Below are 27,994 nucleotides of genomic sequence, written 5' to 3'. Positions count from 1 at the left end.
ATGTCAAATCAATAGAGTGACTAATGGGCTGATCATTCAGAAAGGATCTGACCAGGGACCTTTTAACTTTCAAACAGCTGCTCAAGGCGCCTCTGGGTGAGATGCTGCCCTGAGGCTGGTTAGTGCAGGTCAGTCCCAGCTTGAATCTCCTGGATGCCAAGGAGACAAAGCATGTTCTAAGAGGCCCTCTTTTCATATTAAAGCCAATTCTGATCTGTTGGACACAAGGTAAAATTCACAAGACTCAACACCACCACAGGGCCGCCTTCTACTTCATTGTCTATCTGCCTTGGTTTGCTGCTGCTGTAGAGTCATCCACCCTGGGAGAGAAACACAGAATATCCAGACAACCAGGCTCCACCATCACGTATGCCCAGCGGTTTCTGCAGTTCCCAGTTGCTCAGAGACCCTGGGCAGGGTGAATCAGTTGCTAAAACTTGAACCCAGGCACCAAAAGACTCAGAAGCAAGAATGGTTTTATTCTGACCCACGGTGAATTACAAATTTGGGGTTGGCTTTTGGTCATGCCCCCAAATGTATTCTAAGATTACTTCATTCAAAATACAAAGCCCAGCATTTGCAACTTGAAATTATTTTTTTTTTAAATCCCCCCCCCCGCCCCCGCCAACCAAGGCTTGGTTTAAAAATCATCATTGAGATGCATCTGCTGGCATGTCATCCGCAGGACGAAGGAAGGAGGCTTCCATGACAGTGATATGTTGTCATATACTATGAATGTCAGTGTTATCAAAAAGTGACTAGTCTTTGGACACCTGGTTTTACTGAGAGTACAAATAATGCTTCTGACCATCTTTGGTTGCAGGTAGAAACTGGCAGGATGTGACTCCATGGACCCTGCCGCACTGCTGTGCTCGGACAGCCAGGCCCACCTGCTGCACGCTGTTCCTTGGCTGGACCCCGAGGAGGGTCTACATGGTCACCTCTTTGGGGGTGGGGAGGTGGCAGAGGTGTAACATTGTCCTATTACACCTGGGCCTGAGAGGGCTTCCCGGAACTCAAAAGTGGAATTCTATGGCCCAGCCATAGAATTTTGCCAAATGTGGCAAAATCTAGATTTGCGGTTATGAAGCAGTAGTCATTATCTAACCTTCTCAGGAATCTCTTAGAAACGTTGATTCTTCCTTGGAGTGGATGCTGAGTGTCTTGGTTATTTCATAGGGTAAGGAAAGGTCACTCGTGGATATTTCTACCTCTAGGACTGCCACAGAGGAAAGATTAAGGCTGAGCCAGTTCCTTGAAGGTCAGGCCTCAAGTCAACTGTGGGCATGCTAGCCCAAGCTTTACCTGGAAAAATCCTAGAAAGGTTAGAAAGGCCTGAAGAAACAGCTCAGCTGCTTGTGGGGCTATGGGCTTGAAGGCCATGGCTCATAAGCACGTCCCATTGCATGCCAAACATGCACCACTCTTCCTCCTCATTTCAGTTTCTTCTGACCACCCCACTACTGCAAGAAAACACTCCCAAGAAGCCCAAATATAACGATGCTCTGATTTGGAAGCAGCATTCCAGGACTTCTCAGGCCAGGGAAGGGGTAATGCAGCAAATCCGGCTGCTCTACATTGGAGTCGGGGGCCAAGTGTCAGAGCTGGTGCAGCTTTCCTCGCTCAGTGAGCAGCGTCATGGCCATGGCATAGAGGAGGTAGCCCAGGACGAGGAGCAAGGAGCAGGGCAGGGGACCGATGCAGAACAGAGAGGCCACAAAGAAGACTGACAGGAGAGAGAGCAGTGTTCGGTAGCTGCCCAGGAAGCGCAGGCTGAGCCTAGGGCCTCTGGCATAGCTGGTTGCCTGTCTCCGCCCCACAGGGCTCAGCAGGTGCCTGTCAGCCAGTGCAGGCTCCGTGAGGTGGTACCGACAGAAACTGCCAAGGAAATCATCTCGGGAACACAGAGCAGTCATCTGGCCTGCAAACTGAAGCACAAACAAGGACTCGCTGGTGATGATGACGGGGAGCGGAGGAGGTGGGGGCGCAGCACCCTCCCTCCTAGCCCTCTCCTGGGACTCAGTGGTGATGCTCACAGTCTCGTTCTCCACCCAGGCTGCCCATGGCCTCCAGGATCACATGGAATGTAATGGTGAGGAGGCTACCCACTTCCAGAAGCAGCTAGGCTCCCCCGGTAGCCCTGTGCCCACTAACTCTGTGATTGATGGCGGATGAGAGACGGAAGAGCGCTCGGACAAGGCTGGCAATCTCATAGCTCCGGATGGGCTGCAGCTCTGAATCCCCCTGGTACTCAATTTCAAACCTTCGTAGTCCGTTGATAATCTAGAAAGTAGGGACAGCTCTGAAAATACATCTGTTTACTAGAGGGAGGGGGAAGTGAGGGCTGGTCACATGGTACCAGATGCCCCTTGGGAACTTGGGTCTTTTACCTGGTAGCGGCCCAGGGGTGTGAGGATGAGCCCATCCTCCCCCACAATGCAGTCTGGGAGCTGCTTCTTCCCATTCTCGTCCTGTGTGGTCCCTAAGGCGAGTGTGAGCTGGGCGAGCTGGGATTCACTGAGCTGTCAAAGAAAAACACTTCTGCTTTCAACTACAGGGTGGAAGGAGAGTCTTTACCCTATAGACTGCCGGCAGTGACAACAAAAGGACAGAGACCCGATACCCAAGGTGCAAGCTTTCTCTCTCGGGACAAGAGAGAGCCTACTGGAGCCATGTGTGCAGGTGGCTGGCCATTAGCTAGGCAAAGAGTGAATCCCTTTGGGCGGGGACTTCTCATATAAATCCTAAAGTTCATACTCGGAATATCTGGCGCAGGTACTCCAGGGCCTTCTCTAGATACTCGTCTGTCTTGCGGATGCTGTCCTGGCCCATCTCATCCAGGTCATTGGCTGGGTAGTAGCTGTTTGGGTCTGTGGGGCAGAAGCCTAGCCACGACCATGACAGGAAGGAGCGGCCAGCTGGGCTCTCCACACACTGGTCAGAGATGGACTTGGCAGTCTGTTTGGCCTGTGTGATGAGCTGAGCAAGGCGCAGGACCTGCGAAGGAGGCACGGGCAGGTCATCCACAGGGGGGTCCAGGGGGCACACACCCAGACGGGCAGTAATTAGCATGTCTTAGTTGTACAAGGGAGGTTCCATTTACACACATGTATCAACTCCTTTCTCTAACAGGGCTCACTATTACTTTTTTTTTTTTTTGCCAGTCTTGGGGCCTGAACTCAGGGTCTAGCTAGGCACTGTCCTTACCACTTCAGTCATAGCGCCACTTCTGTTTATATGGTACTGAGGAATTGAACCCAGGGCTTCATGCATGCTAGGCAAGCATTCTACCACTAAGCCACATTCCCAGCCCCTTGTTCCATTTCTTTATGTTGTGGTGCTGTCTGAGAGCATGAACTCAGGGCCTGGGTGCTGTCCCTGAGCTTTTTTGTTCAAGGCTAGTGGTCTACCACTTCAAGCCACAAGGCTGCTTCTGGTTTTCTGGTAGCTAATTGGAGACAAGAGTCTCATTGTCTTTCTTACCATTTCCTGCCCAGGCTGGCTTCTAACCAAGATCCTTAGATCTTAGCCTTATCAGTAGATAGGGTTATAGGTGTGAGCCACCAGTGCCCAGCATTGTTCCATTCTTGCACATTCAAACAAGCTATTGCCACTACCACTATCTGCATCTCCTCTCACAAACCTCCCATCTCCTTAGGTCATCTTTAAGATTTTATTTTGTTGCCAGTTCTGGGACTTGAACTCAGGGCCTGGTTGCTGTCCCCTGAGCCTTTTTACTCTAAGCTAATAAAGTTCTACTACTTGAGCCACAGTTCCATTCCCAGCTTTTTGGTGTTGAATTGAAAATAAGAGTCTCAGACTTTTGCTTAGGCTGGCTTTGAGCCATGATCTGTTGGGGTCAGCTGCATCTTTAAGGGGCCACAGCTGACCTCAGCCTGTCCCTCCCCTTCCTGTCTTTAATAGGAAGAGAAGGAAGTCTGACATCACTTGAGGGACAGCCCCTTGGGACCAATCAGGGGCCCCTCTCTTGTGCCCGCCTTTGGGGTATATCTGGGAGGCTCCTCATTTGAATAAACAGAAGCCCTAGAGGTTTTCTCCAGGGGCCCGTGCATCCAAGTCGTTCGTGGCGGTTTTGGGGCACCCTGCGATCACACGCCACCGAGGCTACCCGTGGCCATCGCTCCCGCGTGAGCGATAATGGACCACCCAGGAAGGGGCGGACAAGCCCCTTCCTCCTCCAAGCGAGGGGAGGTAGAGAGAGAGCCCACAATGATCCTCAGACCTCAGCCTCCTAAGTAGCTAGGATTACAGGTGTGAGCCATGGATACCTGGGCTACCTTTAACTTTTATTTACTTATTTTTGGTGGTGGTACTGGGGTTTGAACAGCTCTACTAATTGAGCCAATCCTCTAGCTCTTTTTGCTTTATTATTATTTTTTAATAAGGTCACATTTCTTGCCTGGCACAGCTGAGACCATGATTTTGTTTATGCTTCCTACATAACTGGGAAAATAGTGTCACTGAACCCAGCTTCTTCTTCCTTTTTTTTTTTTTTTTTTTTTGGCCAGTCCTGGGGTTTGAACTCAGGGCACTGTCCCTGGCTTCTTTGTGCTCAAGGCTAGCACTCTACCACTTGCGCCATGGAGCCACTTCCAGCTTTCTCTGTTTATGTGGTGCTGAGGAATCGAACCCAGGGCTTCATGCATGCTAGACAAGCACTCTACTGCTAAAAGACATTCCTGAGAGCCCAGCTTCTTATTGGTTGAGGTATTCTTGCATACATTTTGCCTAGGCTAACCTACAATCACAATTTTCTCAATCTCAGCTTTCTGAACAGTAAGGATTACAGGCCAAAGCCACCACACCCAGCACTGAATGATGTTCTAAATGTAAAAATTTCTAATCTCTCTCCCCCTCCCCCTCCCCCTCCCTCCCTCCCTCCCTCCTCCCTCCTACATGGCACTGGTGGCTCATGCCAGTAATCCTAGCTACTCTGAAGGCTGAGCTCTAAGGATCACAATTCGAAGCCAGCCCAGGCAAGAAAGTCTGTAAGATTTTCATTTCCAGTTAATCACCAAAAAGCCAGAAGTGAAATTGTGGTAGAGTGCTAGCCTTGAGCACAAAAGCTCAGGTCCTGAGTTTAAGACACAGGATTGGTGAAAACATGCATGTGTGTATACACTCATACCCTCCCCCCAAAAAACCACCCAAACTTTACTAGAGAAAACAGTGAATGGAGAGAGGGAACAGCAGCATTTACTCAACACCCAAGCTTCCCCTCCCTCCTTTTCTGAGCTCAGGCATTCTCCCTGATTCTACCAATCCCCATAGCCTCAGTGACCCCATGCCAGCGGTACCTCTGATCACTCACCAAGGTCCGGACCTCAGGCCCAAACATTGGGGTGTACTTGCAGTCCTGACCCTCCAGGCTGTACACGTGGCTCTTCACCTTGAATGAAGCATCAGTGACAGCTGGTGGCCATGGTGATAGGAAGCTGCCAGTCACCGTGGGAGCTGTGAAGAGCCGGTGCTGGCGGTGGGGAATGACGAGTTCTGGCTCCAGGAACAGCTGCTCACCTACAAGGCAGGATACAAACTTGGCACCTGATTCCTAGGGAAGAGTGCCTGGTGCTACTGGCAGGAGTCTGAACACTTCCTGAGGTCTCAAGTGCTATGCACCCAAGGCCCTGTCCCAGCATTGTTGCAGAGGCTCATGGCCAACAAGTGTGCAGAGCTGGTGGCCTGAAGACTCAGGTCCCAGTGCTCAGGGAGGCTCAGCAGGGCCAGCAGAAAGGTAAGCACCAGAAGAGAACAGAGGCCAATGCCTTAACAGAGCTCAGATAAAGGTATACCAAGGGACCAAGATTACCTCCTACACAGTATAATGGGTCAGTAGAGGAAAAAAAGCCATTTCAGAGGAGCTACAGCTCTGGTTAGCTGCTCCTCCTTTTGGTACAGTGGAGCTTCCACTTGGCACCCCCCTGAGCAGAGTTCAGCTGAGTTCAGAGACTTCACACAACATGGATAGGCTTGAAGTCCCCAGACCACTCCTGTTCCACTATACTGCAAGCCTTTGGAATTCACAGGGTCCCTGGTACCTCTCTAAGTGCCACTTCCCACCGGATAGGGGCAAGGCCCAGCTTAGCCAGGACAAGGCCTGCCTCACTAACCCAGAGCTAAGGACTTACCTTTCTGAATCATTTCAGCCAGGTTAGGCTGGGCAAAGACTTTAGCCACTCGGAAAACCATAAGTGCATTCTTGGGACTGACCAGGTCTGTGCGGAGCGCACGGTTCAGGAAGCCCACAAATAGCTTGGTATACATCAGCAGGTTCTCCTGCACAAATGGCGCCCTGAGGACCAGAGTGGCAGATCAGGGAACAGACTGGGCAGAGGTAGGGATGTAGGGGCCACAATGGTCTACACCTTCTGAAGCCTTTGCTCTTCTCTGGGCTCCTAGACTTTTCCTGGCCAAGTCTTTACAAAGACATTACAAACGGCAGCTCAAGAGGCTGGGTGGCTGGAGGTCAGGAAAAGAGAACAGGGCAAAGGCCAGCAACACCGTAGCCCCCAGAGAATGAAAGATCCTCAAGGATAAACCCCAGAGCCTGTTAGAACAGAGAGAAGAAACAGCACAGGAATACAAAAGGGAAGGCTTGGGTCCAGGGAAGGACAGACCTCTGGTGGGAGCCTGGAGATGGTCAAGAGGAAGGAACAAGTGGGAGCTGGTGGGCATGCCATGCTGGTGAGGAAGGGCGGAGGAGGGTTTAGAGTAGATCAGGACATTCACTGGAGCCAGGTTAGGGTAAGAGGAGGGAGAGAGGGCACAAGATCACCCACTGTTTCCTTAGAAATTAGATCCCATTTGACCAGGAAGGACTAGCTGTGTATCCACTCTGTAGGGCCTGGTGGGAGAAGAGCCCAGGAGACCACCAGGGCAAGGGCTGGGTCGATTGAAGCACAAGCTCAGTGCTTGGTGTCTACCCACCAAAGCAACTTCTACTCAGAGGAGCCAGTGGAATGGCTGGCAGGGAAGGCACCAGGGACTCACCATTTCTCTGCCACGCACCGGGGCTGGGAATCGCTACATTGAGCCTGCTTCTCGGGTGCGTACCTCCATGGCTGCAGGTAGCTCAACCACATCTCCAGAACCTGGTAAGGAACAAAACATGTGCACCTTGAAGGTACAGGGGGGCCTAGTGGCTGTATAGTGGACTCTGGGCTTTTAGCCACATCCTTTGGTGTTCTGTAGCTTGGCTTTCAGGGGTAGCTCAGGAAGGAAGGCCTGGGCGTTTGCCAGGTGTGGGAGGGACACATACACCCTTATGCTAGGCTCTGAGGAGCCAGGCTCCCGGGTACCTGGGGCAGCTGGGGGCAGCCAGGAGCTGCCTGGCACAATAGCTGTGTAGGGAAGGGCTCTTTGGTATCCAAGATCTGGCAGGATGACCATGGTCCACCAAGGCCTCCTTTCCTAGGCTTCTGTGGTAAAAGCTACCCCCCTCCTCACGTGCTCAGCCCTCCCCAGGTAGAGGGCCATAGCACAGGCCAGGAAGGTGCTTACGGCTCTGAAGGACGCATCCAGGGGCCAGTGACCGAAGCAGTGCTGCAGGAAGACATAGAGCTTCTGATGGACAAAGCGTGGCACAGCAGCCCTGTGGGAACAGGAAGGTCAGTGGCTGCCACTCACATGCAATAGGAGGGCTGTTCCCGCTTAGCCCTGGCTGGAGGCTGCTCTGCCAGCAAGGGGGCTAGACCCTCCCTGGAGGGAAGCCAAGGTTCTTCAGAGGAAAACACAAGGTTCACAGAAGTCACCAACATCCCAAGTGTCTACAGAATGCAGGGGGTAGTCAGTGTTGATTCCTTCACAAGCTTCATCTCAGCCCCCCACAAGTCACCTACTGGGCTGACCCCAGGTGGCTTGAAGGGGTCAGGCCATGTGAGCCCAGCCCTCCTTCTGACAGGGGAAGGAACTGTCATCTGTACAATGCTGCTGCCGTTGCCTTTCAACTGAGGAGGGAGGGACAGCACAGAGTAGTGAGATGGGGTTTCTCTGGCCAGCCGGCTGTGGCTACACGGAGGTCTAAAGACAGGTCTGGAGGGAAGGCTTTGGGAGTGGAGCTGCTGCCTTTGGAGCTGAGATTCATATTGACTTGAGTGAGAGGAATAAACAGGACCACAAAGGCCAAGGCCTAGGATCACTGCCTGCCCCTCCCCTCATCCCTGCTGAGACCTCATGTGCTTTTGCTTTACTTCCAGCTTTTTTGGTGCTTAATTGGAGATAAGAGTTTCACAGACTTCTTGTCCAGGCTGGCTTTGAACTGTAATCCTCAGATTATAGCCTCCTGAGTAGCTAGGATTATAGGCATGATCAACCAGTGCCCGGCCTTCATGTGCTCTTTGGGCAACAGGGTCCCTCATCTTACTACCATGCCCTGGGGAAGGTTAGTGGGTGTCACTGAGGACAGGGAATAGAAAGCCTCAAACCCAGTCTCTTCACACTCACCGTTTAAACTCCTCCAGGGGGCTGGTGGCATGGGAGTGAGCAGAGGGTGAGGTCTGCTCTGGCTTCAGGCTGTTGGCAAAGGCATGAAGGTGCTTCAGCAGCAGGCGGACCACCAGCACATGCTCTTCGGTGGGTGCAAACGACTCCTAAAGCGGAGAAGGAGGGCATCAGGGCAGAGGAGGTCTGCTGTCCCCAGGGCCCAGCTCTCATCACATCCCTCCCCTGACCAGATGCTCCGCTCCCTTACAGGGGGAACAGGCCAGGCTAAGAGGGCCTCCCAATCCTGGCAGCACCTGGTAATTAGTGGATACGCCTCATGCAACTGGGTCTCAACTCAGGCTGCCTCACAGCACTGAAGCACTTGGTCCAGCCCACCCAGTGCAGCTGGCTAAATTAGACAAGCCTGCAAGTGCTTCCCTCTGCACTTTAAGCCCCAACATTGGGCCATGTGCCCTCTGACCCTGTTACCCATGCTGAGTCTCAGGATCCTGTCCCCCCACCTGGCCAGCCAGAGGGTAAGAACAGGGGCAGACTAGAAGCCCACCCAAGCTCTGGACCCAGGGCTGCCTGCCTGCCTCCCAGGAATGTGTGGAAAGCTCACTGGGGCTCACCTTGAAGAAGTAGGAGTGTCTCCTTTCTCCCCAATTCCTTCTCCAGTCATAATCCCAACCCTTCCCACATGGTTCCCCCATCCTTCACATGGCCAGATGCGGGGGCTCAGCCCTGGGCATCACTTTTTCTGCTGCCAATGGATCTGTGACCAGCTCAGGTCCCCAAACAAGAACACCTTCAAGGCTGTGAGATGAATTTGCTGAGCAACACAAATGCAGGCTCTGTGAGGCCAAGACCGAAGAGCAAGCCTCTCCTCTAGCCAGGAGGATCTCCAGCCAGTCACCACTAGAGTGCTCATGTATGCCTTGGGGCTGGGAGCAGGGCTATCACCTGAAGGCAGAAGCAACACACACTCCTTTCCCTGCTTAACACCCCCCCACCCCAAATCTTAACATACTTTGTGTTATTCAGGTTCACAAAGCCCCTCATTCCCTGGTACACTGCAGGGGGCAGCAGACCATGCAGACTACTGCCTTCAGTACCATCTACTAAGGCCTCCCTGCCACGAAAAGCCACCCTCCCCTCCAAGTCCAGGTGGCACACTTCACTAGCAGAGCTTGAGGAGGGAGCTGTAAGTGGGAGGCTGTTTTCTTTTGGCTACCTATAGTCTTTATAAAATGAATTTGCATTTGCATTGTTTTTGAAGGGAAAAAGGGACAAAATACAATAATAGTTTGCTTCCTCTGAAGCTCATGTTGAAACTGAATAAGAGAATGAGAGGTAAGGCCAGGTGGGGCCTTTAAGAGGCAACTGGGCTCTGTCCTCATGAACGGGTTATCTTAAGAATAAGTCTGCTAAGGAAAAAAGAAGCCAGCTTGGTTAAGATCTCTTTTTAAATTTTCATGGTGCTAGGAAGAAACCCAAGACCTATTCTCTTATGAGGTATGCACTCCCTTCCCCATTCCTTTTTGAGACAGTCTCAATATGTAGCCTGCTGAATGCTCCATCCTCCTGCTTCTAGGTCTCTCCCAGTATTTCCTGTTTCCTGCCAGGGGTTCCCCCATGACCTCAGGACTGTAGAATTTTATTATTAATGACAGGAAGTAGCCTGGGATATACCATAATAACCTGAATAGTGATTAGCACTAAGAGAAGAGCATGACACACTGTCATCTCCAACTCCAGCAGCCTCCCTTCCCTTCCCTTCTGACTCTCCCAGCCCTGGCCTGAGATCTTGGGTGGTGATGTCAACTCTTGGCTCAGGAAAAAGGCAAGGCCCCCAAAGATCTAGCAACCCACCTCCTCATGGTGTACCTGTACCACCTTGCTTGGCTTCTGTGGAGGTTCTGGCAGGGCAGACTCTGGCTCTCACCACTGGCCATCACACAGTACCCTCTCAGCCTACTTCCTGCTAGTTCTTTCTCAACTTCCCATTGCTCCTGCTTTAAACCAAACCTAGATTCATGCAGAATCTAGGGCTACAATTGTCCTTAGCCGCCAACTACTCACTTTCTTCCTTTCTTGCCCCCCCTTTCCCACTCTGTACTGTTGAGAATTGAACCCAGGGCCTCACACATTAGGCAAGCACTCTTACCACCGAGCAATATCCTCCTCTATCTCCCACTCCTTTCAATTTCTAAGGACATATCATCAATCTGCAGCATTTCCCACTTGGTGCACCTTCTCCACAGTTCACCCTCAACCTCTCTTTCTACGGGGCTGGGATAAGGGCAGATGTCTTCCTAGGGATGCTGCTCAGTGCTCGGCCTTCCTCTTCACTGCAGCTTCTGCTTGAGAAGCCCATCCCATACCACCAACATGACTGGCCCAGCCATGTTTTCCCTCTGTGATCAAACTTAGGTTCAACTGTTTGTGGGCTCCTTCCCAGGGTGAAATGGACAGAGACCTGGCTGGGAGCACAGTTCCATGTTTCTGCTGTTTCTCACCAATCATCTAATTGCACATCAGAGAGGGTCTGCACTGTATTTCACTACCTCAAATCTATTCACATTATTTGTCATTTCTCCTCAAATGGACCACAAGCCCCAGGAGGACACTGCTTGCTCTCACGTGCCTCTGGAGGAGTCTGTAAATGACCTGAGATCTTGGGCTCAAGAGTAAGAGGCCAGGCCCTGGATGGACTGTCAAAGACTAACAGTCACTGGGCTCTGGGATGGGGTGGGGGTGGGGGACTGGGCAAATTCTCCCTTTCCCTCTGATATACACACAGATCTGGGCTTGGCTGCAGGCTCCAGGCTGGGTGATAACTCTGGACCGGACAGAAGCCAGACCATTCGACCATTCACAAGTTCCCAGGCTCTGAGCGCTGAGGGTAAGTTGGGTCACTGCAAAGTTTCCTCCAACACCTGAGACATTTCTGCTATCTAGGAGTTCAGCCAGGATGATTTTCCAACACTGTAGGCAGCTAGGGTCATATGCCTCACTAGTCTGCCCCAAACCAGATTAGTATACAGCCAGAGGCTAGGCCAGGTTGAAGCTAACTCTCTTTCCAACACATAGTTTCACTCTGCTCAGAACTAGCCTCTTAGTTGCCTACAGCAGGCCCCACCAGAACCTTGCTCTGGCACTGCGCAGTATGCACACTGTGCTCCTGCCTTGGGATGGGGAAAGGGGGAGGGACTCAAGAGCAGCCAGTACTTGGTAGGCGTGGAGGGCCTGGAGGCTGGGTTGGGCAGGGCTGTGGAGGGCGCTGGAGACACTGAGTCGGTAGTGCAGAACCTCCAACTGAGAGACAACACACAGAGAAACCAAGGAAAGGCAAGGGGGTGAAGGACAAGATAGGGTGGGAAGGGTAAGAGGGGATGGGAACAAGACAGGGGAAGGGGAAAGTGAGGAGAGAAAGAAAACAGTGAGGAGCCCAGAAGAAAGAACAAAAGAGAAAAACAAAAACAAACAAACAAAAACAAAAACAAAAACAAAAGTACATCAGTGACAATCCAAACCACCACTGCCCCCGCAGCCTCAGGCAGCAGAGCGCCCCTTCAGTGCCCAACAAGGCCTCCCGGTGCAGATGACCACAGGCAGGCCACACTGGGCATCCTCTTGCAAGCTGAATCAGATGGATGCTCAAGGTCACCAGGGAGGCCCCTTGATGCTGGGTGCTGGAGGGCTCAGCAGCTCTGAGGTCAGTCCAATTCTGTTATTCCACAGGCTCCTACACTCCTGCACAGCAAAGCCCATCAGACCCCTAGGCCCTTACTAGGATATGCTGCTGGCTACGGAGGCCTAGAAAGCCTCAGAGCTTAGAAAATGAATTTGAGGAGCCAGTTCCAAAAGGACTCTATTCAGAAAAGAAAAATATGTATTGTCATTTCTCCCTATACATGGGTTCTACATTCAGATTTGAGCAGCTTGAATAAAAATATTTAGGGCCAGTTACCAGTGGCTCAGGCCTACCATCCTGGCTACTCAGGAGGCTGAGATCTGAGGACTGCAGGTCATAGCCAGCCCAGGCAGGAAAGTCTGTGAGACTCTTACCTCCAACAACTGCCAAAAAGCCAGATATGGTGCTGTGGTTCAAAATGGTAAAGAACTAGTCTTGAGCACAAAAGCTCAGCCCCAGAACCAAGCCATCCCCACAAAAGAACTGCAATCAGGTGCTGGTGATTCACACCTATAAGAAGGCTGAGATCCGAGAATCTCTGTTCAAAGTCAGCCCAGTCAAACACATCTGGTAGACAATAGGGAAGAGATTCCAATAAACCAGCAAAAAAACCCAAGGTGGAACTGTGGCCAAAGTGGTACACTGCCATGAGTGAAGAAGCTGAGTGTCAGTGAGGCTGTCTGTCTTAAACGTGAGATTTTCTTGTCATTATTCCCTAAAGAAACTGGCTTAGCAATATTTATAGATATTTATATAATAATATTTATATAATAAATGTTTATACAATACTTATATCAGATTTGATGCTGTAAGTAATCTAGAAATGACTAAAAACATATGGGAGATATGCTTGGAGGCTATATCAAATACACACCCACTTTATGTAAGGATCCATGGATTCTGATAGTGTGTGTGTGTGTGTGTGTGTGTGTGTGTGTGTGTGTGTGGTGGTCCTGGATTCTGATAGCGCGCGCGCGCGTGTGTGTGTGTGTGTGTGTGTGTGTGTGTGTGTGTGGTGGTGGTGGTGGTGGTGGTCCTGGACCTAGTCTCCCACTGAGTACAAAGGAATGACTATAATTTAGCAGACTCCCATGAGTTGTCTTGAGGGAAGAAAATCACCAAATTGGTAGGTATCTGATACAATTACTCTAATAATTTTAAGATGGTATAGAACATTCATAGGATATGACCAATTCTAATATATCTAAAATCCAATCAATGTCCTTTCCATAAATGATTTATTCAGAACTAAGAAGACTGGACAGTTTTCTAAGGGTAGCACAGAGCTGAGCACAGGCACAGTCTACCAGGCCACCCTGAAATTGCTAAAGGTGGGAAGATAAGCCTCTTTAACCTCATCAAGATCTATGCCCCCAAACATACAGAGCTCCCAAGCGAAGGAGCCTCTAAGCAATCTGGCCATAGCCACACACTCCACAGGCAGCAGGGGTGACAGTCCAGCTGGCATGCTGTCCAACCCCCCCATGCCAAGGCCCTACCTCCTGCAGCCCCTTAGCCTGCTGAAGCACCCCTTCAGGACAGCCCATATCCTGCCCCTCAAGGGCTGTGCCTCCTACCCAAGCAGCATACCTGCTAGCTTCCCAAAGTACAGATCAGAATGTACTTGCTAGAAGATGAGGAGATTCACAGCAAGGCAGCAAAAGCCCCTCCCAGCCTTCCTGTGTGCCAGACCCAAGCCCTGCAGCAGCACCCAGGGAGGAATTGGGAAACTCCCTACTCAAGTCTCCTCCCTTTCCTATGGGAACACAGGACAGGCCCACAGTCACTTGTAGGTACCCAGGACCCGGGATGACCATGGAGCGGAACCTCTGGTGCTATGTTTTCCTTTTCTTTTTTTCCCAAACTTTTATTTATTTATTTATTTTTTGTGCTGGTACTGGGGCTTGAACTCAGAGCCTGGGTGCTGTCCCTGAGTTTTTTTTGCTGATGCTCTACCACTTGAGCCACAGCTCCACTTTGGGTTTTCTTGCTGGTGCATCATAGGTAACAATCTCAGATTTTCCTACCCCAACTGACTTTGACCTGCAATCCTCAGATCTCAGCCTCCTGAGTAGCTAGGATTACAGGCATGAGCCACCAGCACACAGCTGGGTGCCATGTTTTCTGTAGCTGGAAATCAGGCTAAGTGGGGACAGAAAAGGATTTCTGTAGGGCAGGTGTAGTGCAAGCCCTTATAACAAACAATAAAGGGCCTTGGATAATGGGAGCTTCTACAGACATCCTCCTCAGCTCCGAGCCAACTAGTTTCCTTGAATTTTGTTTTCTGCCTCAATAGGAGGAAGCAACAGGCAGAACCTCACTAGGTGCCCAGTCCTTCTACTGCCAGTCACTCTACACAAGTCTTATCTATCTCATGGCCTGGCCAAGAGGAAACAATTGTGGGAATACAGGGAAGGCTTCTCACTCTCTGAGCAGGGACAGCCTACTGATCCTTCCCCTGGCCCTTGAAAGTAAAATTATCTTCCACCATTTGAAGATAGCAGGGGTAGGAAAATAATACAGCAATGCAGCCCTGCCTCTGCTTAGCAATGCTACATGCACAAGGCTGAGTGAACTTCCCAGGCCCCAGGGCTGGGGCCTGGAAACCAAGCAGGAAAGCCCAGCCAGCAGACTGCCATGTATCAACCAGGAACATGCAGGAAGACTGTGTTGGAAGCAGGAAGGGCACAGCAGACAGAGTTTTTGTGTCTAAGAGGCCCAAGAGAAATCTTTCAGCCTCTCCCTATTTCTCTACTCCAGCGTGAGTCCCAGGACGATGATTTAGGGTACCTAAATGATGGCTAAATGATGATGGACCAAACCCCAACAATAACAGCAGAGAACTGGGCTGGCAAGGCCTCTGCAGAATCAGAGACAAGTTACAGAATAGCCTTTTCTTTCTTTTTTTTTTTTTTTTTTTTTTTGCCAGTGTTGGGGCTTGGACTCAAGGCCTGAGCACTGTCCCTGGCTTCTTTTTGCTCAAGGCTAGCACTCTGCTACTTGAGCCACAGTGCCACTTCTGGCCTTTTCTATATATGTGATGCTGTGGAATTAAACCCAGGGCTTCATGTATACGAGGCAAGCATCTTGCCACTAGGCCATATTCCCAGCCAGGATAGCCTTTTCAAATTGAATTCTATATTCATTCTCAATGAAGTCCACAGTGAGAAACTTAAGCACAGAAGCCATAGGCAGCAGATTATGCAGCCGTTGCCTTGGGTAGGGCCCCCGTGTGTATGATTTAAGCTGTTTCACAGTATGTGAATATAACTATGACTATAAACACCCACCAGGGCACCCACTAACAGAACAGGTCTGTTCTTTGATAATGAGCCCAATGGAGTGTCTACCCCAGGAAGAGCAACACTGGAAGGACTCTGCCACCTCCACACCTTGGTAAACAAGTGTGTTGTCCAGGGAAGGAAGGGGAGAGGCTGAGAGGTGGGGAGAAGGGGAAACAAGAGGAAAAGGCAAGCCAGGCTGATGCAGGAGGGTACCAGGCCATCCACTGTAAAACGGATGCTTGCTAATATTCTAGAGTAGATAAAGGCAGTGAGGGTGGAAAAGGTTCAGATCCACCACAGTGTGTGTGTGTGTGTGCGCGCGCATGCGTGCGCGCGTGTGCATGCACACGCATGCATGCAAGTATGTGTGCTTCTGTATAAGCATGGACCACTTGAGAGCATGATGGCACACAGAGGAACTGGGACATGACTCCCAGAGACAGCTATAACTTCCTCTGCCTCAAAACAAGAGCACCAGAACCTCAGCCATTCCTGTTGCCAGGGAGGAGCCTTGGAAGCTACCGAGGGAAGACCCCAGAAAGCACAGTCCTCCAGGGCTCAAGAGCCTATCTCTTGGGATGCAAGCCCCTCATAGGGCTGGAGGAAAAGACTCACCTTGTATTTGGCATCCAAGTGAGGAGTGGAGGGTGGGCTTCTGACTCTCACTATGCAGGGTAGGACAACTAACTTATACTCAGGACAAGAACTAGAAGGCTGGCCAGGGCTAGAGGCATCAGATAGTAAGAACCATGGAAACATACCTTGGCATGAGGAGACTGCATTTTCTGGTACATCTCCAAGGAATAATGATGAAGCCACATTTCAACAAAAACCTACAAAAAAGCATCAGCTGGTCAAATCATTCAACAATGAGGCTGCAACCACTCAATGGGGGAGGATTCCAACCCGTCATCCACATGCCAAACAATGAAGTTAGAACCTTCTCTCTTACTGTATAAGAAAATTAAGTCAAGACTTTAAATAATGTTCTGAAAAAGATATACAACTCACCACTGAGGTGAAAATATGCTTAGCATCACTGTTAGGTAAATATAAATAAAAACACTGAGCTGTTAGTTCATATCTACTGGGGCATCTAACATCTAAAAAGCAGAAAATAATCAGGTACCACTGACGTACATCTGTAATCCTAGCTACTCAGGAGGCTGAGATCTAACGATCAAGGTTCAAAGCCAGCTCGGGCAGAAAAGTCTCTGTGAAGGCTGGGAATATGGCCTAGTGGTAAAGTGTTCGTCTCGTATACATCAAGCCCTGGGTTCGATTCCTCAGCACCACATATAAAGAAAAAGCCAGAAGTGGTGCTGTGGTTCAAGTGGCAGACTGCTAGCCTTGAGCAAAAAGAAGCCAGGGACAGTGCTCAGGCCCTGAGTTCAAGCCCCCGGACTGGCAAAAAAACAAAACCAACACCCCGCCCCCCCAAAAAAAGAGAAAAGTCTCTGTGAGATTCATATCTCCAGTTAACCACCAGAAAACTGCAAGTAGCACTATGGCTCAAAGTGACAGAGCACTAGCCTTGAGCAAAAAAGCTCAGGGAAAACACCCAGGACCCCGAATGCAAGTCCCATGACTGGCAAAAAAAAAAAAAAAAAAAAATTCCAACATTTAGATTCACCCTCAAGTTGACAGGATATCTTTGGGACTCACAAAGAAGGTGGCAGGCTGAGCAGTTTGTTTTTAATAGAAACAAGAGACAATTCGCCTTGTTTCTCACCTGGAGGAGAGTTTCTGACCTCCAGATCTCATGGGAAGCAGGATCTGCATTCACAGATGTCTGATGAGAGATGTGTCGCTTTAGAAGGCTTATGTGGTGGAGGCCATAGGAGGCAAAGGGCATGGCTGGTGTCCTGACAGGAAACACAGAAACAGGCTTGAGTTAGGGACTACTGCTGGAATTGTTGTCCAGAAAATCTGAACATCAAAATCAATGATAGTAATAACCGATTACAAAAGGTAAACACAATGTATTATAAAACCATTGTTTAGCAGTCTGATTTGGGCAGGACATGACAGCTCATGCCTGTAACCCCAGTTACCTGGGAGGTGAAAATAGGAAGACTGTGGTTTGTGGCCAGTCTGAGGGGAAAAAGTTAGAAACACCCTATCTTAAAGAACAAGTTAAGCATGGTAGTGGTGATGCATGCCTGTGATATCAGCTAGAGAGGTAGCATAGGTAGGAGGATCAAGGTCCAAGACTAGTCCCCTGCAAAAGCGAGACCCAATCAGAAAAATAAAGCAAAGAAAAAAAAGAAAGAACAAAAGAAAAAAGAAAAAAAAAGGGTTAGGGACATGGCTAAAGTGGTAGAGTATCTGCCTAGCAAGCATCGAGAACCCAAGTTCAAACTGCAATACCACAAAAAAAAAAAGAAAGAAAAAAGGGGGAAAAAATCTGCCTGAGATCAATGAGCTAATGATGACATACTCTTGATATATTTTTCCACTAAATCCTCAAGTTTAACTTAGGTTCAAAGTGCAGATGTCACTTTACAGTGAAAAACCTGGCTGACATCTCAGTGACAAAGCTCATGCCACTCAATAACGGGGCAAAAGGACACAAGGCTCTTGGCTGGTTGCCTCGAAAGGCCCTAGTGGAAGGCCCTAGTGTCACCACTGTGGTGCTCCTGCTCACAAAGCCCAAGCTGGGCCTGGTCATGAGTAAACATAAGGCCGTCTAAGTAAAGGAACGCACCTTTGGAGAGGTCAAAAGGGGTAAAGACCAGAAGTCTGAGAGTTTGTTCCAGATCAAAGAGCACTAGAGATAACTCATGTACGAGCCAGTCTGTGCTAGATCTCAACCTAACAACAGACATGAGTGGGGTAGCTGCTAGTGATCCCAAACAGGGTCCGAAGACACCATGGTGGCTTCACAGTAGCACCAGCTTCCTGATGCAGACAGAAGTACCCTGGTCATGTTGGAGAATATGCAGCCTTCTACAAAGTATACTGAACTACTAAGAGGTTCTGAGGAGCCAGGAGTGGTGGCTCAAGTCTATAATCTCAGTACTCAGGAGGGTGAAGCAGGAGGATCATGAGTGTTAGGACAGCACACCTAGAACTTGCTCAAACAGCCCGGGAAACCCAAACGAACCATATACTGTGCAAATAAATGGAATAAAAGAGAATAAAAGAGACACGGGAAAATGTCAAAAAAAATCAGAAAATAGGAATGAAAAAGTATGTGAGAACTATGCCCGGTAACTTTAAGTATGATGTTATTTCAAGATAAAAAAGTTAAAAAGGAGCCAACAAACCCAGCCTAGCTGACTTTAGCATCCGAAGTGTGCCTTCGATAGAGCATGAATCTACCCCAACTTGAGGTCTTTCTTGTCAGCCACAGTATCACAGAGGCAACTGGGCCACCAGCTACTGTTTCCATGTAGGCAGCCCCTCCCTCCACCCAAGCTTACTTCTCTCTCTGAGGGCATCTGCTCACATGGCTGAATTACAGGTGAACAAAGACCACTAGCCATGGCTGAGTTAGCATCAGAGCCTAAATGCTGCCTCCCAGGGCCACAACTGGGCCAGTGAGACCACAGAAGGGGTTAAGAAGCTCAGGTAGATGCCCCTCTACAGATGAATGGATCAAAAAACTGTGGTACCTATACACAATGGAATACTACATAGTGATTAGAAATGATGAAATATTGGTATTCGCAGGGAAATGGTCAGAACTTGAACAAATAATGTTGAGTGAGACAAGCCTAGAACACAGAAAACAAAGGGGCATGATCTCCTTGATATATGACTGTTAAGGTGGGGGGAGGGGAGGACAGTAGAGACCAGGTCTGCGAAACAAAAAAAACTTCTTGTCAAAGGGTATTTCCCACAGGTTTGGGTCAGCGACCTTGCATTATGTAACTAAAACCTAACAACTACTAAACATAAAAAGGTCTAAAATAGACCTCTCAGTGGATCACAATAGCTCAAAAGCTATGTATGTATGATCATATAAGTCAAGGATAAGCAAACTCTATTGTTGACGTTATATTTAAAGTTCTAGGTGAATTTCCTTTGGCGTATGCCATGTGGCTACTGTGTATGTATGTGGGCTATGTACCCACCACCTCAGAGAACCTATCGAGAGTGCCCAATTCACCCTAGAACTGAGGCTGCTGCTGAGCCATGGGATGTAGCCTGTGTGGCCTGGCACAAAAGGTTCTTCACTCAAGGCCTCCCCCTCCAGCCCACACAGATGTCCCTCCTCCTCACCAAGGAGCTTAGACAGTCTGCAGTGAGCACTGCTACCAATAGAATACAAACCCATTTCCACCCCAGAGCAAGGCCTCATTAATGAAGGCAGAGACTGATAGCCTCAGCCCATCAAAAATTAAAACACAGGGGCTGGGGATATAGCCTAGTGGCAAGAGTGCCTGCCTCGGATACACGAGGCCCTAGGTTCGATTCCCCAGCACCACATATACAGAAAACGGCCAGAAGCGGCGCTGTGGCTCAAGTGGCAGAGTGCTAGCCTTGAGCAGGAAGAAGCCAGGGACAGTGCTCAGGCCCTGAGTCCAAGGCCCAGGACTGGCCAAAAAAAAAAAAAAAAGAATAAAAATTAAAACACAAGGGCTAGGAATATGGCCTAGTGGCAAGAGCGCTTGCCTCCTACACATGAAGCTCTCGGTTCGATTCCCCAGCACCACATATATGGAAAATGGCCAGAAGGGGCGCTGTGGCTCAGGTGGCAGAGTGCTAGCCTTGAGCGGGAAGAAGCCAGGGAGGGTGCTCAGGCCCTGAGTCCAAGGCCCAGGACTGGCCAAATAAATAAATAAATAAATAAATAAATAAATAAATAAATAAATAAATAAATAAATAAAACACAAGACCCTTTCCTGTCTATGCTAGGGCAGGTGATGCTGAGAAATAAGGCATAAGTAAAACCGGAAAATCTCATACAAAGGGTGTCTAACTGTCTCAGTGGGCAAGGCCACTGACCAAGCCATTCTTTTGTACAGGACTAGGCTTTAATAGCCAAGACAGCCTTACCTGGGAGCAGGTGAGGGGCTGGGACCCCCTAGACTAGAGGACAGTGGTGGGGGAACGCTGCCTTCAGTGGGCAGGAACCATGACAGGTATCTGTCCACCAGGATAAAATATGCACAATCTGAAGTACGGACATGGAGGGAAGCAGGCAGTGGCTAGAAAATCAAAGCATCATTAGTGTGTGCTCTGGGCACCACCCTGGCCTCCCCGGAGCACTTGCAGCCTTGGGGATACGCCTGGCCAAGGCCCCCAACCGCCCCCCCCCCCCCCCCCGCCATGGGATGTGGTAGAGCAAGCTGCATTCAGATAGATTCCTTCTGTACCTTTTGAGTGATGAAGCTCAGGGCAAAGAAGAATATGTAGTACTCGAATGGATCTGGTGGCAGGGTCAAGGAGCAAATGCAGTGCTGGTGGGCTACCCTGTCATGTATGCTGGCCCACCCACAACCTCCCCACCCTCAGGCCACCAAAGGATACTGAGAGCCAAGTTCAGACCAAGACCACCAGTGGTGGGAAACTGGACCTTGTTGTGGTACAGAGGGCTGTCAGGGAGGACGCGCTCCTGGATAGATGCCTTCACAGGGCCCTGTAAAGAGTTAGTAGGCTTGTGGGCGGGCTCCAGCATGGTACAGCCCCTTGGGAAGGATGAGGAAGACTTGCACTTGCCTCAAGAGGTTGCTGTTTTGAGCTCCCCCACTGGGTTGTATGACATTACCAAGCAGCACCACTTTATACTTGGGACAGTTAAATAAGTCAGCCTTGGATTAAAGGTTTGTTTTGTTGGTCATGGGGCTGAACTCAGGGCTTGGGCACCGTTCTTGAGCTTTTTTGCTCAAGACTAGTGCTCTACTACTTTGAGCCACAACCCCAGTTCTGGTTTTCTGATGGTTAATTGGAGATTAAGAGTCTGACTTTCCTGCCCGGTCTGGCTTTTTTGTTGTCAGTTGGAACTAAGAGTCTCACAGACTTCTCTGCCCTAGCTGGCTTCTACTATAATTCTCAGATCTCAGCCTCCTGAGATTATAGGTATGAGCCAAGAGTATAACTCAATGGTAGAGCTCTTGCCCCATCATGCATAAAGCCCTAGGTTCAATCTCCAATACCACAAAATGAAACATCAGACCTGCCAGCCTGTGAGGAATTCCTTTCTTTGGGCAGTGCTTAGGCAAAATAAGATTTAGAATTTTTCCTATCATTACAAAAACCTGCAAATAGCAAGGTTATTCATGTTTTTTTCCCTGAAAGAATGGATATAAAGAGCAAGGAAATGGGTCACATGGTCCTGTGGCTACCCAACCAGGGTCAAGCAAGGCAGCATGGTACCTTTTCCACTGGCAGAATTTAGAATGACCTTTTTTTAAAGTGACTATTTGGCCTGTCACCAGTGGCTCATACCTGTAATCCTAGGCTGAGATCTGAGGATTGCAGTAGAAGCCAGCTAGAGCAGGAAAGTCTGTGAGACTCTTAGTTTCAACTGACCACAAAAAAGCTAGAAGTAGAGCTGTGGCTCAAGTAGTAAAGTGCTAACCTTGAGCAAAACAAGTTAAGGGACAGGGCTTAGGCCTTGAGTTCAAGCCCTAATACTGACACCACAGGAAAAAGAAAAGAAAAAAGGAAAGTGACTACTGATTGTAATGTTTCTTGCACCCTAAATAGGCACTGCCCACTGGCACCATTTCCCCAAGCCCTTGCCCTACTCACTAAAACAGCCTCTGTTCTGGGTCCTCTGCCCAAGTGCCACTCTGTCCACTATGGCTTACTTACAGGGAGGTAGGAAACAGGAAAGTCAAATTTATAGTCTTCAGCTTGAAGTTTATACACCAACTTCATCATTGGGCCACTGAACATATTATTTTGAAAAAGAAAGAAAACAGGACACATGAACTGCAAATTGTCTTACTCTGATTCCTTCATAACTTTAAGAAACAAAGTGATTTCAAATTGAATCAGTATGTGGAGGTAGTTAGCCCCTCTCAGGCAGTTATCTACCTACCCTGGATCTAGAAACTCCATTGCGATGCCATATTCCACAGGGTTTACACGTCCCTGCAGGCAGCGGAGGTTCCAGCCAATGAGGACGCCATCCAGGCTGCCAAAGATGTTCTCTACTAGCCATGGGAAGATGGAATGTAGCTCCTGAAACAAGGCACAGCAAAGGTTCAGATATACTCCCAAGGGCAGCTCCCACTCCTGTCTCAGCTCCAATTCTACACCATATACAGGCATGCCTGCCTTCCCCTGCAGAGACTGCTGTCTGGTCTGGTGCAAAGGTGAAGAGCTGCTGTGGCTCTTCTATTGGATGACATGATACACCAAGCATCATCATTTTTCAGCCTTGGATTAAAGACTTTCTTTTAGGGGCTGAGGGTGTAGCTCAGTGATGGATCAATTATTTAGTATGCACGAGGCCCTGTGTTTGATCCCTAGCACCACAACAAACAAAAACTTCAGACTGAAGGACTAGTTATTAAGAGATAATTTATATGTCTGCACTGGGACTTGAACTCAGGGCCTGGGCACTGTCCTTGAGCTCTTTTGCCCAAAACTAGCACTCTATCACTTGGAGCTATAGCACCACTTCTGGTTTTCTCGTGGTTTATGAGAGATAAGAGTCTCACACAAACTGTTCTGCCCAGGCTGGTTTTGAACTGTAATCCTCAGATCTCAGCCTCCTGAGTAGCTAGGATTACAGTTGTGAGCTTGTCCCTTAGCTTTTTCACTCAAGGCTGGTAATTTACCTTTTGAGGCACAACTCTACTTCCAGCTTTTTGCTGGTTAATTGGAGATAGTCTCATAGACATTCCTGCCTAGGCTGGCTTTAATTTCAGTCTCCTGAGTAGCTAAGATTACAGGCATGACTCACTGGTGCCTGGCAGAGAACGTTCTTTTTAAGTCAAAGGCCTGAAGCCTGTCACTTACTGTTGTCCAGCATTAACTTTTCCAGGTGAGCTTCCTGGGCTGGACAATTCCCCATTTGAATTAAGTACATATTTTCAAAGTATTTCCATCAGAGCATCTCACTACTGACATCTTGGGCTGGGTACTTTTCTGTTAGAAGGGGCTGTATGCATTGGAGGATACTTTTAGCATTCCTAGCTTCTACCTACTACAGAATACTAAGAATATAAACATGCCCCAGAGAGATTATGAAAGAGATATACCTTTGCTGGAAAATCCTCAATGACTTTTACCAAATCTTGGCAGCGCTGTGCAAAGGGTTTATTTATAGCATCAGCTTTCAAGCTAGCCTAGAAAGACAGAGTGAAAAACATCATGAACACATTTTCTCTGCTTTTTTGTGTGTGTATGGGAGAAGAGGGTTGTGTATGCTAGTAATGGGCCTTGAACTGTGCCTGGGCACTGTCCCTGAGCTCTTCTGTTCAAGGCTAGCACTCTGCCACTTGAACCACAGCTCCACCTCTGGCATTTGGTGATTAAGTGGAGATAAGATTCTCAAGGACATTTCCTGACCAGGCTGGCTTTGAATCACAATCCTCAAGTCTCAGCCATCTGAGTAACTAGGATTACAGGTGTGAACCACCAGTGCCTGGCTGCTTTGTGGTTTTTAAAAGCAACAGAAAAATACAACCATTGGCCTTGTCTCTAGCACTTCATGCATCAGGTGCTGCATGCGAATGATCCAGATGTTAACAGAAGAGACAAGCTGAATTTCTATCCTATCAAGACTAGTAGATCTCAGAGGCCCTCCCTCAGGCATCCCAGAGTTCTGTGAGTTATCAAAATGATAGTAACCTCCACCAATCCATGAAGGGGCTCAGTACAAGAGACAGCACCACAGCTAGGACAGGACCTTTCTATTGTGCAGGACACCTCTCACAGTCTACAAGTACTAAGTTCATACACAATTACAAACTTCCTACCATACTACTCATGATTAGATCACTGTAATAATCAGTGAAAAAAAACCCCTCCCCCCAAAGTGAGGGCTATATAAGTCCTTTCCTATCTTAATCATAGGTAAGCAACCTACTGGATTATTACTTTAAGAAATAAGACACCATAGAAACTACACATGGCCTTGGTCAAAAGTAAATACTAATCAGGAAGGCAATCAGAACAAGAACTGAAACAGCCTGGTCACAGGATACAGAGGAAGTATCCTGACTCTATAGAGAAATAGCTTCTGTGAAAATGGGTTAAGATCAGGAGACACCAGAATTTCAACAGCTGTGCTTTGTCCAAGGATATCTGATGCTTGTCCATTTCCAAATGAAGGTGATGGCATAGAGCCTGTTTAGGCTATGGGTCAAGTCTTTTGGCTCTAGAAGACTGTCCTTCCAAATAAATGTTTACAAAAAGCACTTTCTGGAAACTGCAATTTAGAACATTCTTTATCTACATGTACTTTACACTCAATTCTCTAACATCCCATTTAATACTTAAAATCAAATCCTGGTTGTCCCCAGCATGGCAGTGCCCTTTAATCCTTCACTGATGACAGCTGTTTTGACCACTTGAATGCTTCACACATATATGACTTTACAAGTCATGGACATTCCGATATATATCCTTTTAACTTGCTCCTCCTCATATTCTAGTAAGTAGGAGAAACACCATTTGAAGCAACTCTTTTTGTAGATGAGAATCAACTCATCTGTAGATCAGAGGCTGAATAAACTCAAGATCTTGCACTAATAAGGAGGCAAAGTAGAGCTTAAGAATGCTAATCTCAGGTTAGAAACTCAAGTCCATTGTTATCTTCATCGTATGCCCTAAAGAATATAGCTGGTAGAGGGTTTCTTCATAATTGTGAAAAGAACTCTGAAGTCCCTCAGTTAAAGTACTGTCATAACTGACAATCCTGTAGGTGGCTGATATTTACCAGTAGGAAGCTGGGCTGCTGCAGGTGAGGGAATGCCATAGCAGTCTCCCGTAGAGAGTTGATAACTGTTGCCTTAGGAAACCACTGTTGAAAAACAAAGACAAAACTCAGTATCTGAGGGAGGGATAAACGGTAAACAAATGCAGCAGTGGTATCCACTACATACTATGTTGAAAATGAACTGTACAACTTGTGAGTGGGAATGGGAGGGGAAAACTGGGAGAGAGCGAGAGAAGGGTGACATTGTCCAAAAAGAAATGTACTCTTTACCTGACTTATGTAACTGTAACCCCTTTGTACATCACCTTTATGATAATTAAAAAAAAACTCATGTGCCACACAACAGAATACTAGGCAATTTCACAATGCCCAGAACCCTTCTGTAACTCAGCCCATACTGCACTGACCATTCCCTTGTTTACAGAACTGCCATTTTCACACAGTCTAGATAGCCAGTTTCAGAGCTAAAGTTTGTGATGGTGAATCTTTGGTGATGTTTGCCTAATACTTGCTAGATAACAGGACTGGTTCTGATGGATTCCCATATAGTTCTTCATTTAATCCTTAGTGACAGGAAGAATTTTAAAGATAGTTCCCAGATTCTTATCTTTTGGTAATTCATTCACTTATCCAGATACTGTAGCAAAAGGATTTTGAGATGTAATTAAAACCCTAAGTCATTAGTCCTTAAGGTGAAGCAGTGTCCAGATGCAAATTTCCAATTCCCACTGGACTGTGCCAGCAATCTTAATAAGCTTGGAAGACATTTTCCTAGAACCTGCAGACAAGAGCAAAATTGCCAACACTTGATTTTGATACCCTAAGTAGAGAATCCAGCTGAGTCTGCCTGGACTTCTGACTATAAAATTACAACATATGGGTGCTGTATTAGGCTGCTATTTGTTACCTAAGAATAAAAAATGTATCTTCACAACAACCTGATGAGGTCAGAATGAAGGAGGACACAGACAAGAAGAAGCTAAATCACTTGCTGCCACCCAGCTAGTAAACAGCAGAACCAAGACACGAACAACCTGACCCCCTCCCAGACTGGTTGGTAAAGCATATCACCAGTGCTGTGCAATTAATGAAAGTAGGGGAAGGACCACACTCTGCCAGAGGAGCCTTTGAGCTAGCGAGCAGAAAATTAGGAATGGCTCTCCAGATTCCTACCTCTCTGCCCAACCTGCTCAGAAATAGAAAATAACCACTATTGGACTGAGCAAAGAAGCCCACAGAGTTCCACTGATGAGCTAGTAATGGTTTTCTTGGCACAGCCCTGCCCACCAAATGAGACAGATGCTGATGTGGCAACTGACTGTGGAAGGAGAGAAGCTGGTTTTAAGGAGGAGGTAGACACAGTTGAGGTATTGATAGGAGAGAAAATTCTTTGCCACCTGAAAGAGGAACACTACCTGTTACTGCTGTTTCTCCCACCCACCCTCCTCTGAATACTGTGAACCCGGGCTTCCTTTCTCCCTATCCTTTCAACACCCAACTTCGTTTTCTTTCTTTTTCTTTTTGTCGGTCCTGGGGCTGGAACTCAGGGCCTGGACTCTGTCCCTGAGCCGCTCTGTGCTCAAGGACAGCGCTCCACGAATTGAGCCATAGCGCCACTTCTAGCTTTTTCTGCGTACTGAGGAATCGAACCCAGGGCTTCACGCACGCTAGGCAAGCACTCTACCACTAAGCCACATTCCCAGCTACAACTCCCAATTTCTTCAGGGGATGTTTGTTTTCTTTCTATAGTGTCAGTCCTAGCCCATGGCAAGCAGGGCAAGTTTTTCCGCGCCATTGCCGAGACCTCCCTCCAGCTGCTTTTTCAGAAGCTATAGCATGCCTGTTTATTGCTTTAAAAAATCATACGGAGTAAAATGTCGAGACTTCTCTATTTCAGAGGAGGAAACTTAGGCTCAGAGAAATTCTATTACAGAGTACAGAGGGTGGAGCCAAGACCCACACTCGGTTCTGCCGCTATCACCGCTAGCAGAGCCTAAGGCTCAACTTGAACTTAAAATCATCCTCTCAACTCCTTCAACGAACGTTAACCGAGCACCGCGCACCTACCACGCTGGGGTGTGCAGGCCGCTCGCGGTGGTGGAGTAAAGGCAAGGCCCCTGAGGGTAGCATGAAGGCACAGCCGGGGCCCTCGGCTCCCTCGCCGCCCGGCTCTGGCAGAGTGGCCCGGGCCCGGCCTGATTGCTGGGCCTCGAGAAGGAATGGAGACGGCTGCGGCGGGGGTGCCTAGGAAGCTGCCGCGGCGCGGGGCCGACTCACACGCGGTTACACCCCACCCCACTCCCCAACTCACCTGTGGGACTGCTGGCACAGCGTCCCTGAGCGCTGGGAGCCGCCATTCCGCCACCCAGCGCCGAATTGTCGTCATCAAGCTGCGCGCTGCGTCACGCCCCCCCAGCCCGGCGGGAAAAACGCCCCTGCCTCTTGGCCCGCTATCAAAAGGCGCATGCGCAATACGAAGGCCGGCCCACGCCAGGGAGGCGGGCCGCTGTAGAAAGTGCACGCGCAATGCGAATAACTGCGGCTCCTGTGAATTTACGCAGTTTACCTAGCGTACAGTTTACGCACGCGCATAACTAGCTACGGCTTATAAACTCCGAGGAAATGCTTCCTTAGCGACGAACCCTAGCGGAACAAGTACATACTACAATGAATGTCCTTTGTCCGACAGACATTTGTTGGGTTCTGGGCGTTCCGCTATGTACGACT

General features: G+C 48.7%; 1 protein-coding gene across 2 annotated transcripts; it reads right to left on the bottom strand.

The window, feature by feature from the left end:
* Window positions 1-459: 459 nt before the first annotated feature.
* Smpd4 (sphingomyelin phosphodiesterase 4) lies at window positions 460-27,712 on the bottom strand. 2 transcript variants are annotated; one of them, XM_048343424.1, is made up of 20 exons: window positions 27,579-27,712; window positions 25,268-25,351; window positions 23,586-23,672; window positions 22,418-22,560; window positions 22,189-22,264; window positions 20,902-21,010; window positions 20,748-20,800; window positions 20,428-20,579; window positions 17,156-17,288; window positions 16,185-16,256; window positions 11,674-11,760; window positions 8,464-8,609; window positions 7,522-7,612; window positions 7,012-7,112; window positions 6,150-6,313; window positions 5,333-5,538; window positions 2,758-2,997; window positions 2,391-2,522; window positions 2,155-2,283; window positions 460-1,928 (listed from the first exon to the last, which is right to left on the bottom strand). In XM_048343424.1, exons 1-20 carry the CDS (start codon window positions 27,651-27,653, stop codon window positions 1,599-1,601), a joined length of 2,610 nt encoding a protein of 869 aa, XP_048199381.1. In that variant the 5' UTR covers window positions 27,654-27,712; the 3' UTR covers window positions 460-1,598. The 2 variants fall into 2 exon arrangements, with proteins under 2 accessions (XP_048199381.1, XP_048199382.1); XM_048343425.1 differs by lacking the exon at window positions 11,674-11,760.
* Window positions 27,713-27,994: the final 282 nt, after the last annotated feature.

The sequence above is a fragment of the Perognathus longimembris genome, chromosome 3 (genome assembly GCF_023159225.1).
Source record: "Perognathus longimembris pacificus isolate PPM17 chromosome 3, ASM2315922v1, whole genome shotgun sequence".
Taxonomy (NCBI): Eukaryota; Metazoa; Chordata; class Mammalia; order Rodentia; family Heteromyidae; genus Perognathus; species Perognathus longimembris.
Note: the sequence above shows the minus strand (reverse complement) of the source record. Positions and strands in the feature narration are given on the sequence as shown.

What these genes read in the sequence shown, in the direction of transcription:
- Smpd4 (XM_048343424.1), bottom strand. Translation starts at nt 27,653, where the DNA reads ATGACGACAATTCGGCGCTGGGTGGCGGAATGGCGGCTCCCAGCGCTC. An exon ending in TTCCTGTTTCCTACCTCCCT is followed by an intron (nt 21,011 to 22,188) that starts GTAAGTAAGCCA and finishes AACTCTTTACAG; the next exon opens with GGCCCTGTGAAGGCATCTAT. An exon ending in AGCCCCTCACCTGCTCCCAG is followed by an intron (nt 17,289 to 20,427) that starts GTAAGGCTGTCT and finishes GTTTCCTGTCAG; the next exon opens with GACACCAGCCATGCCCTTTG.